A 14,646-nucleotide genomic window follows, 5' to 3' on the forward strand; every position below is an offset into this window, starting at 1 on the left:
TGTTCCTAAGTTTCAGGCATCTCCCTTTATTAGCTGAGACTGAATACATAGCAGCAATGTGTTCAGATTCATTAATCCTCATACAAGAGCTGAGAAACCTGGAAGCTATGCCATTTCACAGAGTATTTTAATGTTAAAAATTCAAAGGAATAACATTCTTACAAAAAATTTGAGAAGTTGACATATTTTTGTGAAAGTCAGACTATATATTAGTAGATTAATTTTTTTAGTAGACAAAGCTTAGAAAACTGTCTCATTATAATAAAATACAAAATAAAACTTGCTCTCCCAAACAAGGTGCATTTCAGATGGTTCAGAAGTGATGTACAATAGTTAGGATCCAGTACAGCCTAGCTGCAACCAGGGAGAACCAGAGCTGAGAGCTCAGAACAGCAGCACCCACACCACACCACAGTAGACCAGCTAGAACTCCATTCTCATTTAGTGATCTCAATATGAGAGAGATAAAAGAACAAAAAACTAGCAAGCTAATAGAAGAAAACGGAAGTTTCTTAACTAGTTTAGAAATCCAAAAGTATCAATCCTGAGATTCCCACTAGAGCCCTCCCACTCTGGAAGTTCTTTCCCTAAGGAAAAAAAAAAAGCAATAGACCTTCGACCAAAGCCAACTGTCACTGTCTACATTAAAATTAAGAATGTCTGAATGTCTGCTTGGTGAAAATCCCCTGAATACACAAGGTGATATTCTGAAGGCTATTTACAATTGCCCAGAACACAAGCAACTCCTCGAGGGGAAGAAGCACACACAAAAGCAAGCCTTACAAGAAAACAAGCAGTTAACAAAGATAACCAGAAGGTGGACGTGGATAAGAAATGGTGATCAGATAAATGATATTAAAGTATGCAGTGCTTTATACACAATGAACTGGCAAAATCAGAAAGTATGGCGCCACCAAATACTGCTTAAAGATAAGGAAAGAGAAGCTCCAAGAAAGGCCAGTCCGCATTCTGAAGAAAACGTTAGAAAAATCAGAAAATGAACCTGTATAACCCACAGTCCCATCCTGGGCAAGTATGCCAACTACTACCCTGGCCCAGAAGTAAACACATAAGATGTTTGCTGTAGCCTGGAATAAGGTACCACGGAGCTGGAGACTCAGGCAACCTCCCACTTAAGGCAATGTGTGAGTAAAATCACCAATGCCCCTAAGGGGCACCCACAGCAGATCAGAGCAACAACAGATCTAGAAAGCACTAACATGGCTAAACTGTCACTCACACTGCGTGGAGACAGAGTGCCTATCACACGATACCATGTATATATACTAAAATCACACTCGTTTAGAAATTTATCTTATAAAGACATTCACATTCAAAGACACAAATATACTAAGTGGGTGGGAGGATCGAAAACTAGAGAAGACCTCGAACTCAACAGAGGCATGTGCTCATATGTGGCCAGACGTACAGGCCAGGAAGTGTATTGCAGACATTGGCTAATCCTGGAAGACTGGATGCCCAGGGCTGAAGACACCACTATTGTTAACCTTTAAAAATTACACTCATCTACCTAGTTCTCAGCTTCAGCATCTATGCTGCCCATCACCTGCTTATTTTCCTGCAAACAAGGATCCCCACCAGGGAATGTACATGTATTCTCAGCTCCCAAATGAAAATTAAAATCACTGTTGGTCCCCAATGTGGCCTAAATCCCAAGCTGGAAACCAAAATGCAATGCCCATTTAGCTCAACAAACCCAATATATGCCAAGTTTCACAGCACAGATGTTTGATGAAGTGCACTAATGAACGTGAAATGGTAGGGAAGCCAAATCGCCTTCTCTGTACCCCAGGGACTGCCAGATACAGCACAAACATACACACAGCACAGGCAGCCGGGGCAGCCACAGTCACACAAATAACAATCAGCCAACTGCTTGAGATTACGGTAACAAGAGACAGGTCAAAGGTCATGCCTTGGTTTTACCTCAGCTTCACAGAAACATCCTTAGCATGTGCACAGTCCAGGGTTCAATCCCCAGTGCTGGAAATAAATAAATAAATGAGTTCTAATTCAGTTTCTGTTAGCCCTTGTGGGGCAAAAAGTAATAATAAAAGTGGGAACTGTTGTCCCCAAGTCTTGGCTCTACATCCAAACAGGAGGAGGAAGCTTCAGCCCCAAACTTCAATGAGATCCCCAGATTCCATGCCCAGATCAGCTGGCAGCTCCTTGCCCGAAAGCTTTGTTCCATCAAAGAAGAAGGAGAGCTTGTGTCCGGAGAGTCCCATGGTCTTCTCGTAGTGTGACATGAGGACCTTAAGAGGAGAATCCTGCACAGACACAAACAACAAATTTAAGACTATGAACGGTAGGTGGGGAGCTCCTACGGGGGCAGGCAGAGAACCTGGGACAGAGGTCAGGAGCGCAGCACAGCGGCCAAGCACACACTTTCAAGTTCAATGTGCTAAGTTCATTCTTTAGCACCAAAAAAAAAAAAAAAAAAAAAAAAAAAAAAAAAGGTTAACTTTTAGCCAAGCATGCAGCATATGCCTGAAAAGACATGACTTGCAGGGTAGAAGCAAAAAGATCCCAAGTTTCAGGCCAACCTGGGCTACACAGTGAGCTTCAGGCCAGCCTTGGCTACACAATTAAGTCTCAGGTCGCCCTAGGTTACATAATGAGACACTATCTGAAAATAAATTAAACAGAACAAACAAAAAAAGAACACGGGACAAGGAAGACGAGGGTAGAGCACATCAATAGAGTAAGAACCCTGGAGGGGAAGGCAAGCTCCTCTCTGGAAACTAGTCACAGGCTCCTCAGGAACTGCAGAGTGGGACCACAGAGGACAAGACTCCAGGGTACAGACTATGGGATACACAGGTTCCCTAAGCTCAGTCAATCCCCCTCTGAAACAGAACCGCAAATGAAGTGAACGTAAATTCCAGAGGACTATGTGTGACTTAGAAAAGTGTTGTGGGTCAGCCTGTGTGCCCCAAAGACACCCTGTTATCCTGACCTGGTACATGGGAATGTGGCCTTCTTGGACTTAGGCCTCTGCATATATAATCAAGTTAGATGAGCTGACACCTTGTTCAGATAGCTAACCCAGCATGACCTAGGTCTTCACAGGAGGAAACAGACACCATGAGTACACCAAGGAACTCCAGCTGCCACCAGAAGCTACAAGGAGAAGACTCAGCGTGGAGTCTCAGCCTACAGAACTGTAAGAATCGGCTTCTGCTGCTCTAAGCCCATCAGCTGTGGTGGTCATCCCTTGTTCATTCCATGGGGAGATATATTCCAAGACATTTATCTGGCACCTCAAGTCAACGATAGTACCAAACCCCATATGCACCATGCATAGTAACACACCTACGATACTTTAGATGCTATGGGGCAGAGAGATAGCTCAGAGGATAAAGGCACTGGGCTGCCAATCCCTACAACTCCCATGCTAGAAGTAGGAAACTGATTCCCTCCAGTTATCCTCTGACCTCCATACATACTCCATGGCACAGACACACACACAGACATTATAAAGTAGGAAATTAACAAAAGTAAAATTCATTTTTTGTTGTTTTTGGATTTTTTTTTTGAGGTTCTCACTCTACTCTTGGGTGGCCTGCACCAGATTGGCCTAAACTCAGAAATCTACTGGAATTAAAGGGGTGCCACCACACCTGGAAAATTAGAAGAATCTTAACAATATACTATATACTAATACTATATACTATAATAAAAGTTATAATTTATTATACAAAAATGAAACAAGAAAAATACAGTAAGTCTTAAAGCAGTGGTCCTCAACCTTCCTAATGCTGTGACCCTTTAATACAGTTCCTCATTTTGTGGTGACCTCCAATCATAAAATTTTCATTACTACTTCATAACTTTAATTTTGCTATTGTTATGAATAATAATGTAAAAAACTATGTCTGAGGCAGTCCCTGTGAAAGGGCTGTTTGACCCCCAGAGGGGTTGTGACCCACAGGTTGAGAACTACTTTTTTTAAAAAATAATTTATTGAACTTTATTTCATGTGCGTTGGTATGAAGGTGTCAGATTCCCTAGGACTGGAGTTACAGACAGTTGTGAGCTGCCATGTGGGTGCTGGGAATTGAATCTGGATCCTCTGAAAGAGGAGCCAGTGCTCTTAACCTCTGAGCCATCTCTCCAGCCCCGAGAACTGCTGTTTTAAAGTGAGCCAGAGAGATGGTTCACAGGTAAAGGTGCTTGCTGTCAAGCTGTATGACCTAATTCAGTTCCCAGAATGCCACACAGTAGAACCACCTCCCACAGGCTCTCCTTGAACTTTCACACATGCACTGTGACACAAGCACCCACACAAATACACAAACACAAAGGGAAAAAAAAAAAACCCTAAAACTAAAAAGACGTACGGGGTTGAGGTGTGGTTACAGCTCAATGACAAAATAACAGCTTAGCATGCACAAGGTATGGATTTAATCCGTTATTACTGTATATCACTGTTATTAACAAGGGTCCTTTTCCAGCTAATAGGAAGAACTGCAGTGGTTTGGATGAAAATGGCCCCCACAGGTTCATAGGGAGTGACACTATTTGAAAGGATTGGGCTGAGTGGTCTTGTTGGAGTTGGTGTGGCCTTGTAGAAGGAAGTGTATCACTAAGAGTGGACGTTGAGGTTCTCAGAAGCTCTAGCCAGCCCAGTGTCAGTCGCTCTTCCTGCCTGCAGATCTGGATGTAGAACTCTCAGCTACCTCTCCAGCACTGTGTCTGTCTGCACGCTGCCATGCTTCCCACCATGATAATAATGGACTGAACCTCTGAACCTGTAAGCCAGCCTCAAGATAATGTCTTCCCGTGGTCATGGTCTCTTCGTAGCAATAGAAACCCTAGACAGGAACATATGGTTGCTAGCAGAAATGGGATGGAAGCTATGGTTTGAATAAGAATGGCCCCCATAGGCGCTAGCATTTGAAATCTTGATCCACAGTTGGTAACATTTTGGGGGAAGCTTAGGAGGTATGGCCTTGTTGGAGGAAGCAAGTCATTGGAAGAGGGGTTTGAGAGCTCACAAAATCATGTCCTTTTGGTGTTTCTTGACTGTGATTAGCCATGGAGGCTCACGGTGGCTGTCCCAGCCCTCATAAACTCTAACCTTTGAAACCACAGACCCCCAAAATCCCTTCCTTTTCTAAGTTGCCTTGGTCATGGTGGTGTATCACAGCAACACAGGAGCAACACAGACCCTGAACAATATTCTTTCTCTCCATGACCTAGGCTGGGTAGGCACACAGAAACAGAGGGGATTTGCAGCAAGTCAGGACTAGAAGACGCCCATGCCCTGCCAACTGACCAACTGACAGGAGGTGGGCAAAGCAAAGGGGAGGGGCACGGGCAGCACTTTTCCTACTTACAGGAGATAGTGAGATCTCCAACATCTGGTGTTTCTCCTTCCCCTGCACCCGGAGCTGGAGCTGCTGGGATGTCTCTGTGGCCTCTGAAGAACTGGTCAGCACCACACAATCTATGGAGAGCGGGATTGAGATGCCAGGTTCAAGTGGAGGCCCGGGAACAGAGTCTACCTCTAGAGACTTTCCATCCCTCTTAACCCCGCCCACAGCAAAGACAGCAAAGACTTCCTCAAGACCCTCTTCCTTGCCTTCTACTCACCAATGATGTCAGCCACTCCTAGTTTTAGGGCCCTAGGAGTGGCAGTAGGGGACAATTCTGTCTCTCCAAAAAGTAAAAGAATCCTGCTTGGAGACACCCCAAGATGATTTGCCATGTAATCCACCACATTCTGAAGGGGTTCCGACTAGGACAAAGACAAACAAAGGAATCTTCTAGCCTTGAAATTCCACACCACAGCCCTGAGCCACCACCCCAAACATAAGGTTCTGGCCTGGACCACTTGCTGAACTCTTTAACTGTGAGAGTTACCATATTTACCAGTAAAATATGAAATTAAATAGTCAACTCAGTGGTCTAGGCAAATAGCACAGAGAAATTAAAAGGCTGGGGCTAAGGAGATGGTTCAGTCAGCAAAGTGCCTGGCATACAATCAAGAGGACCTGACTTTGATTCTCCAGCACTACATAAAATGCTGGGAGTGACATGTAGAACCTGCAATCCTGGTATTGAGAAGGTGGAGATAAGAGGATCCCTCGAGCTCACTGGCTAGTCAGCCTCACTGCATCAATGAGCTCCAGGTCTAGGAAGAGGTCATCTCAAAAAACAAGGTAGGCTGGGCAATGGTGGCACACACCTTTAATCCCAGCACTCAGGAGGTGGGTCTCTGTGAGTTCAAGGCCAGCCTGATCTACAAGAGTTAGTTCCAAGATAGGTTCCAAAGCTACAGAGAAACCCTGTCTTGAAAAATCAAAAAACCAAAGTGGACAGCAATTGAGGAAGTCACCAGACATCATCCTCTGGCTTCCACAAACATATGCATGCATACAATCACACACACTCCCACATGCACATACCCAGAAGATCATATCCTTAACAGAGAGAAGGGGGGAGGGGGGGAGGGACGGAGGGAGGCAAGCAAGTGGATTAGGAGGTAAAAAAAGGGGTGAAGGGGCAGAACCTCAAATACACTCCAGGCACTACTACTACCATTTTTTTCCTTAAACTCAGAAATTTGAGCCCTTGGGGAAACTGCTCATTTCAAAGTCTGGTACAAACTCATTCTTCTTTCTCAGTGCTAAAGTGGAAACTCAGGGCCTCACAGACACTGTGCCAGCTCCCGTCACTGAGGCACAGCTCCAACCACGCATCTGTGTTGGAAGTACCCTATGAAGCAAAAAGAGCAGCGCCGGTAAGGCTGTCTGCAACCAGTCTACAAGTCTGAGTTTAGCTGCTTGGCCACACATGGTCCGTGCTCATGAGAGGTCACTCCCACTAGTACTCTTGAACTTAGCATTCTGCACAAATGTCGGCCTTTGCCAGGAAGCTGGGCAAGCTCAGGATTACTGTGTGCTACCTGCTGTGTCCAAGACAGTACGAACATACAAGGGAAGCATGGCACCCTGGAGGAGAAAGGCAGTCTAGAGGAGGACTCTTTTTAAAAAAAGCTTCAGGAAGCTGGGCAGTGGTGGTGCAAGCCTATAATCCTCCAGCACTTGAAAGGCAGAGAGGAAGGCAGCTCTGTGAGCTGGAGATCAGTCTGGTCTACAGAACAAGTTCCAAGACAAGCACCAAACTACACAGAGAACCCTGCCTTGAAAAAAACAAAACAAAGAAGTAGACAAATAAATAAATAAATAAATAAATAAATAAATAAATAAATAAAGCGAGCTTCAGCTGCTGGAGAGGCAGCTCACAATTGTCAGAAACTCCTAAGTCCTGAGAATTCAACGACTTCTTCCGCAGGTACTTGCACTCGTGCAGACACACACCGAGACATTTTTGTTTGCTTGGTTTGTTTTTTAAGACAAGGTTTCTCTGTGTAGCCCTGGCTGTCCCGGAACTAGCTCTGTAGACCAGGTAAACCTTGAACTCACAGAGATCCGCCTGCCTCTGTGCTGGGATTAAAAATGTGTACCACCACCACCCAGCAACACCTACACATAATTAAAAAATAAATCTTAAAACCCATAAAGATACCATGAATTTCTGTGTGTTCGTTTTTTCAAACAGGGTATAGCTATGTAGTCCATGCTGGTTTCAAATTCAAGAGTCTCATGTTCCCACCTCTCAAGTGCTGAGATTACAGATGTGTGCCAACCATCACACCTGGCCTAAAGATGGGATGCCTAGGTAGCCTTGAAAAATGGGTAAAGTTTGTCAAAAAGAGACAAGAACGAGGAAAAATGTAGACAAAGGGAACAGTAAGAGCCAAAGCGCAGAAAGATGGAAGCGTGATGGGGGCTCCAGAGAACAGGACAGGAAGACAGATGGACCCCTCTGCCAGTGCACTTTAATACCCATCTCTCCAAAGGCAGACACGGTCCTGTCCCTGCTGCCCCAAGCACTCACCGTCATGACAGGCAATCTGACTAGGTCAGCTCGGCACCGGATCTTGAGGGTGAAGAGTCGTGGGCTCTGTGGCAAGGCAGGTTCCTCCACTAGGACCACCTCATCATCTAGGCTCTGAAGGGCCGGACTATGGTGCTGGTTGGGGCTTAGGCAGGACCGCAGATCTTGGAGACGCTTATTCACTTCCCTGGGTACAGACAGGACATTGGGACAGTTGAGGCCGAAAAGCCTCTCCATCAGCCCTTCCCTGCCACAGTCAGAGCTCCCCAGCCCCAGCACCTCAACTTCTTGAGTGCCTCCGAATGCTTTCTGCTTTTGTTCCTTGGTGAAGGCCGGTGCAGAGGAGAGATATCTTGGTCCCTACAGAAAGAAGAGATGTAGGATGGTGGCAAAGGACAGATTCCAACACATACTTCCTTGTAGACTGGGGACCTCAAGGAACCTGAGAGAGCGGAGAATCTAGAGAAAACACTTCTTTGCTAGAAGACATCTGTGGTAAGAAACAGTTTTTATATTTATGTGACTCAGAAATAAGCGACGGAAACACTTCATTTTAGGATTAAGTCACTTTCCAGGAATGTCGGCTCTCTAACAGACACCAGGCACTTACTATCCAGCTACTCAATGACTCTCAAGTAGGGTGACTGACTAGCTTCAGTACAGAGTGGACAGGGACAGCAGGTGGAGTTGGAGCCATATCCCACATTTCCACCTCCTCTCCTAAGCTCCTAGGAGGTCCTGTGTCGCCCTCCAGGACGAGCCACCCAAAAGTCCTGCCTTCCTCAGCTTCTTTCCAAAGCCCTCCTTGCTCCCAGAGCCTTATCGCCCCAGCGCCTCACTCACGGAAGTGCCTCCATTTTCGTCTCTTCTTTCTCGTGATTACTCCTCAGCTTCTTCTTCCAAGGAGAACCTAGAAGTAGGGCATCAGAGGGACTGCCAGAATTTGCCACATCCGCCTCTAGGGGCAGAGGAGAAAGAGAAAAGGGTTAGCTGACAGATGGCAGGGAGGTCAGGAAGAAACAAGGCTAAGACTTCAGGAGGGGCTGGAGGCCAGGTGTGGGGGCACATGCAAATCTTGGCACAAGAGAGGCTGAGCCAGAGGTCAAGGCCAGCGTAGGCCAGAGATTCTGGGAGTTTTTGTTCTAAAAATGGGTGGGCAAGAGGTGGGGAAATAGCTCATTATAGAGCATGTGAGCATCCAAACACCCTGCTTTCAAGTCCTACTAACAAAAGAAAGGAGGAAAAAAGAAATACAGGCACACATAGCGCTTTGAATGCATGTGTACACATGTATAAATGCATGTTTGTGTGTGTTTGTGTACATGTGTAAATCGGAAGTCAACTTCAAGCCAGGTAAGGGTGGCACACATCTTTAATCCCAGCACTCGGGAGGCAGAGGCCAGTCTGGTCTACAGAGAGAGAGTTCCAGGACAGGCTCCAAAACTACTGAGAAACACTGTCTCAGGGGGAAAAAGAATAAAAATAAAATTAAAAAAGGAACAACAACAAAAAAGGTCAACCTAAAATGTCATGCCTTAGGTACCATCCACCTTGTTTTTTGAGACATGGGCTTTAATTGGCCTGGAACTAGGTGACTAGACCAGGCTGCCTGGCCAGCAAGCCCCCAGGGATCCACCTGTGTCCAGCTCCCTCCCCAGTGCTGGGATTATCAGTGTATGGCACTTCTCTCCCTGGGTTTTGGGGCTCAAATGCAGCCCTTAGGCTTGCACAGTGAGCACTTATTGAGCCGTCGCCCTGGTCCCTATGCAGTACTTTTCAACATTAGACAAGTGCTTGTGGGATGTGTTTAACTGTTCACTTGTGTGCTATGCTGCTGCTCTTTATGTGTCTGCGTGAGGTGAAGGCGGCAGATGGCAGTCAGCTCTTGAGAGCTGGCTCTCTCCTTCCACTGTGGATTCTGGGGACTGAGCTCAGGTTTCCAGGACTGTTCAGCAAGCGCTTCTACAAACCGAGCCATCTTCCCAGTCCTATTTAATATTTTTTATTTCTTCCCCCACTTGGATTTAAATTCCCTTTTGTTGGTTAATGAGCGTGCTCTTCACTCAATTCTTTTTTAAAAAAAAAAAAAATATTTATTTATTTATTATGGATATAATATTCTGTCTGTGTGTATGCCTGCTGGCCAGAAGAGGGCACCAGACCTCATTACAGATGGTTGTGAGCCACCATGTGGTTGCTGGGAATTGAACTCAGGACCTTTGGAAGAGCAGGCAATGCTCTTAACCTCTGAGCCATCTCTCCAGCCCCTCTTCACTCAATTTTTATTTATTTATTTATTTATTTATTTTTTATTTGTTATGTATGCAATATTCTGTCTGTGTGTATGTCTGCAGGACAGAAGAGGGCATCAGACCTCTTTACAGATGGTTGTGAGCCACCATGTGGTTGCTGGGAATTGAACTCAGGACCTTTGGAAGAGCAGGCAATGCTCTTAACCACTGAGCTATCTCTCCAGCCCCCCTTCACTCAATTCTTAACACCACAAAATAAATACTGAGCAAATGAAACTATGATACTAAACCCTACATGATGGTTCTCAACAGAGACAAATTTGTCTCCCAGATGGCATGTCACATGTCTGAAGTGGATTTTGACTGTCACAACACAGACAGGAAATGGGTTAGAGCATGCTACTGACATCTAATGACCAGAGGTCAGGATGGTCCAAAAACTACTCTATCCAGCATCCCTACAACAAAGAATTCTCCAGTCTAAATTGTCAGAGACGCTGAGGTTGAGAAGCACTGACCCTAACTAAATATGGCAGCTACTGTAGGACTGGGGTCCTGGTTTTTTTGTTTGTTTTGTTGTTGTTATTGTTTTAAAATTCACTTATTTGGGGCAGGGGTTTCATGCCATAAAGTGCGTTCTCTCCTACTCCCTACCAAAAATAACAAGATCTCCCATTATTTTTGTCATTGGGTACGTGTGGCTTCCAGCAGCGTCTCTTCCTGTTTCACAGTAAGAGTGGCAGCATTACAGATGTGCACCACTCCATCTGTTTTTTTATTGATTTTATTTATTTATTTATTTTGGTTTTTCGAGGCAGGGTTTCTCTGTGTTGCTTTGAAGCTTGTCCTGGAACCAGCTCTTGTAGACCAGGCTGGCCTTGAACTCACAGAGATCTGCCTGCCTCTGCCTCCCCAGTGCTGGAATTAAAGGCTTGCACCACCACCGCCCGGCCCAAGTGTGCACTCTTGAAAACCTTCCAGAAATCCCCAGCACTACTGAGTTTAGACACTAAGGACATTCCAGGTGCTACCCTAAACCACATGCATGGCCAATAAAAAAATATATATAATTCCTTTAATTCTCAACAAAAACCCTTTGAGATAGGTCCACTATTACCCCCATTTTCCTGATGAGGAAAACTTGCCCAAGGTCACACAGTTATGAAAGATTCAAACACAGGCCACATGACTCCTAAGGCTGCTCCTTAATCAGCCTACCACACTCCCTCACCTAACAGAAGTCTTGATTCAAGACTAATCACTCCACTAGTAGCCTTGATCTTAGTCCTGGCCTTCACAAAGGGTTTGCAAAATTCCTATCAACAGGGAAATAAAGACTGGGTAGTCATGATAAAATTCTAAGAATAGGCCAGTGGTCCCAGCACTCGGGAGGCAGAGGCAGGTGAATCCCTGTGAGTTCGAGGCCAGCCTGGTCTACAAGAGCTAGTTCTAGGACAGCTAGGACTGTTACACAGGGAAACCCTGTCTCGGAAAAAAAAAAAAAAATTCAAAGAATACTCTTCTGGCTTCATAGTGTCCCCAGGGAATGGAACCCCATAAGAGTTCTGGTGTAACATGAAGTCAAGAGTCTCAGCACCTCCCATCCGCCTCTATTATGAGAGCACAATTGGAATGACTAGAGGAGGTTCCTCAAAACCTGTACACTAACATATTCTTATGCCTGTCAGGACCTTTAGGTGGGGGAAGGAAATGGACATTGCTGCTAAGTAATGTCCTGCGCCTTCTGACTAATAAATGGGTCCCTTTCTGGACTAGAACCTTTCCCTAGGTCAGATACACGAGTCCCTTCTCCCAATCCCAGTTAGAATCAGGGGTGTGGCTCAATGGGACAGCACCTGGGCACCATTCTCCAGACCCTAAGTTCCTCTGAGGCAGAGAGAAATGGAGAGAAAAGATAACGCTGACTGCAGAGATGTAAACTCTAAAGTCCCAGAGAAGCCAGCGCTGGATAAGCCTTACAAGCCCTTCCTTACCATCCTCAGGCTCTGAGAGGCAAAATTTCAAGAGGGATGAATTATCTGGGATGAGGTTGAGGCTGCTTTGTACCTACAAAGACAAAATGGAGAAGACAGGTCTCGCATCCGCTCTACTCTACTCAAGCTGGGAATGGTTCTTCCCCCTCATCCAGCTCTTAAGCCTTCCCTAAGGACTCCAGCCTCTGAAGGGCATCCAGAGTCTAGCTTCCTCACGATTCAAAACTGCAGTGCCCTCCTCGCTCCTATGGTACTCTGAGGATGCAGGCTTAGTTCCCTCTTCTTAACCACTTTGCTAGCCCCAGTCACCTGGCTCACCGGAAAACCTAAGGACCCTGGGCTCCTGGAAACCCCCGTCCTTTCTGAATCCCCATAGATCCTCCCACCCACCCCCGCCCCCATAAATAGCCCAATTTTTTGGCTTCCTTACTACCGGCTCCAACCTCAAAATCCAACATGCGCCAAAAACCGGTCCCCTGTCCTTCCAAATCCTCTCTGAATCATCTGGCACCGAGTCCCTCAGTCTCCCTCTGCTGAAGACTACAACCCCAGATACCTGCGTACTTCCAACATCCCCGAAGCCCCTCTTGTCTCCAACCTAAAGGTATCCATGACACCCCTACCCACACACATCCCACCGCCCTGAGCCAAACCCACAGCGCCAGCCTTAGCACTCCCTCAACAGCCCTTCTCGGGGACCTGGCTGCACCTTCCCGGAGTACACAGGAACCACCGGCGCTTCGCCCGGATCCAGCAGCCGCCGCCGCCGCCGCCGCCGGACCAAGGGACGAGGGGCTCCTGCAGGCCCCTCGTTCGTCCCTTCACTGTTACTGTCGCTGTCCTGGCCAGGAGCGGCCGGCGCGGGGGACCGGGCGGCCGGCATTTCCACAGGGTCCGTGACGACTCCCAGGATCTCCTCGTCGCTGTCACTGACCAAGTCCACAAGCACTGTGTCTGGAATGAGCCGAGACGGAGCCTGCGGGGCGCGAGGACGCCAGCCACCGCGGGACCTCGGGCTCAGGCTCCTCCCGGGTTCCGCCATCTCTCAAACACCTTCCACACACACCGGCCTCTACAGCCTCGCCGGACCCACACGAGCGACTCCACCTTTCATTGGACGAACACCTTGCCAGTCGGCACCTTGTCCCGCCCACACGCTCTGGATCCGCCTACCCACCCTCTCATTCGTCAATTTACCCGTCTATCACCCACCATCCACTAAAACAAAAGCGCCAAAGATTCCAATCCTTCGGTGCAATCAAAGAAGGTTTCGGTTCTGTAGAGCTCACCCATTGGCTAAACTTCCTCCGGACCCGCCTTCCCCAGGACCCGCCCATTGGAGAAATTCGTCTTCCTGATTGGTGGAAGACGGGCGATCCTGGAACTTGTAATCCTCGTACTCGGAAGTGACCGGATAAACCAAGTGGACTAAGGTCTTCAGCCTGTGTCTTTGCAGATTTCATCCCTTTGTTGGTGTGGCAGGAGCTCCATTCAACACTAAACACTTTCATACATGTCATCTCGGACATCCTCTACAAACACAGTTATCAAAACAGCATATACCTTAGCACAGCACACACAACTCAGAAACACTTTTTAGAGCGAGTACAAATTGAAAGGCTTACTTCTCCCTATTGCAAAAAGAAAGAGGCTTCGAGCTCCTCTATTTCCTGTCCCTTGAAATAAAGATGCTCCTCGATTTATAGTGGGGCTACTCCTGATAAAGGCCTTACATTTACTCCATCTAGCGTACAGAGCCCTGCAGCTCATGAACACAGTGGACTACAGAGCAATTGCAGGCTGACTGGGAGCTGCGGCTCACCGCCCGGGGCAGCACAGCATGTTATGCATGAATACCTAGTTTGGGAAAAGAAACGACTTCGAAATTGAGAGAGGGGTCCCTACTGCTGGTCTATTGCTTGTCTAACTGATAAATACCCTCATGCATATATCATCAATTGGAAAAATGTAAGTACTGCCAGTCAGTAACGTGTGTGCATATGTTACTCCCAATGTCTTAATAAACCCCTTGCTTCTTCACAACTCAGCAGTTCATGGTAGAGCCTTGTTTTTGAAATGCAGGCATCAAGCTGGGCAGTAGTGGCGCATGCCTTTAATCCCAGCCCTCGGGAGGCAGAGTCAGGATCTCTGTGAGTTTGAGGCCAGCCTGGTCTACAAGAGCTAGTTCCAGGATGGACTCCAAAGTTTGTCTTGAAAAACAAACAAACAAAACCCAAGTGGTTGTTTTTTAACTGAGCATCTTGGGCACCTCAGCTCCTTGAACAACAGTCATGAGATGGTCTCTGACTGGGTGAGCCTGGGTCATGTGTCCATTATGCAACCATTTACTGAAGGCAGGAGATTAACAGCCCTTTTGGTTAGGCCTTGGATCAGTCTGAACCATGTGGAGTAAGATGGGGGCCCCTGAAACAAAATTAGGGTGCTGTGACCAAAAAAGAAGTAAATCTAGG

General features: G+C 46.7%; 1 protein-coding gene across 1 annotated transcript; it reads right to left on the reverse strand.

Annotated features, from left to right (window-relative positions):
- On the reverse strand, positions 1-13,249 carry LOC119799617 (nuclear factor of activated T cells 2 interacting protein). The gene is made up of 8 exons (XM_038309547.2): positions 12,885-13,249; positions 12,176-12,248; positions 8,773-8,887; positions 8,209-8,289; positions 7,930-8,116; positions 5,620-5,764; positions 5,364-5,473; positions 1-2,291 (listed from the first exon to the last, which is right to left on the reverse strand). Exons 1-8 carry the CDS (start codon positions 13,215-13,217, stop codon positions 2,133-2,135), a joined length of 1,203 nt encoding a protein of 400 aa, XP_038165475.1. The 5' UTR covers positions 13,218-13,249; the 3' UTR covers positions 1-2,132.
- Positions 13,250-14,646: the final 1,397 nt, after the last annotated feature.

This window comes from Arvicola amphibius, chromosome 1 (assembly GCF_903992535.2).
Source record: "Arvicola amphibius chromosome 1, mArvAmp1.2, whole genome shotgun sequence".
NCBI classification, from domain to species: Eukaryota; Metazoa; Chordata; class Mammalia; order Rodentia; family Cricetidae; genus Arvicola; species Arvicola amphibius.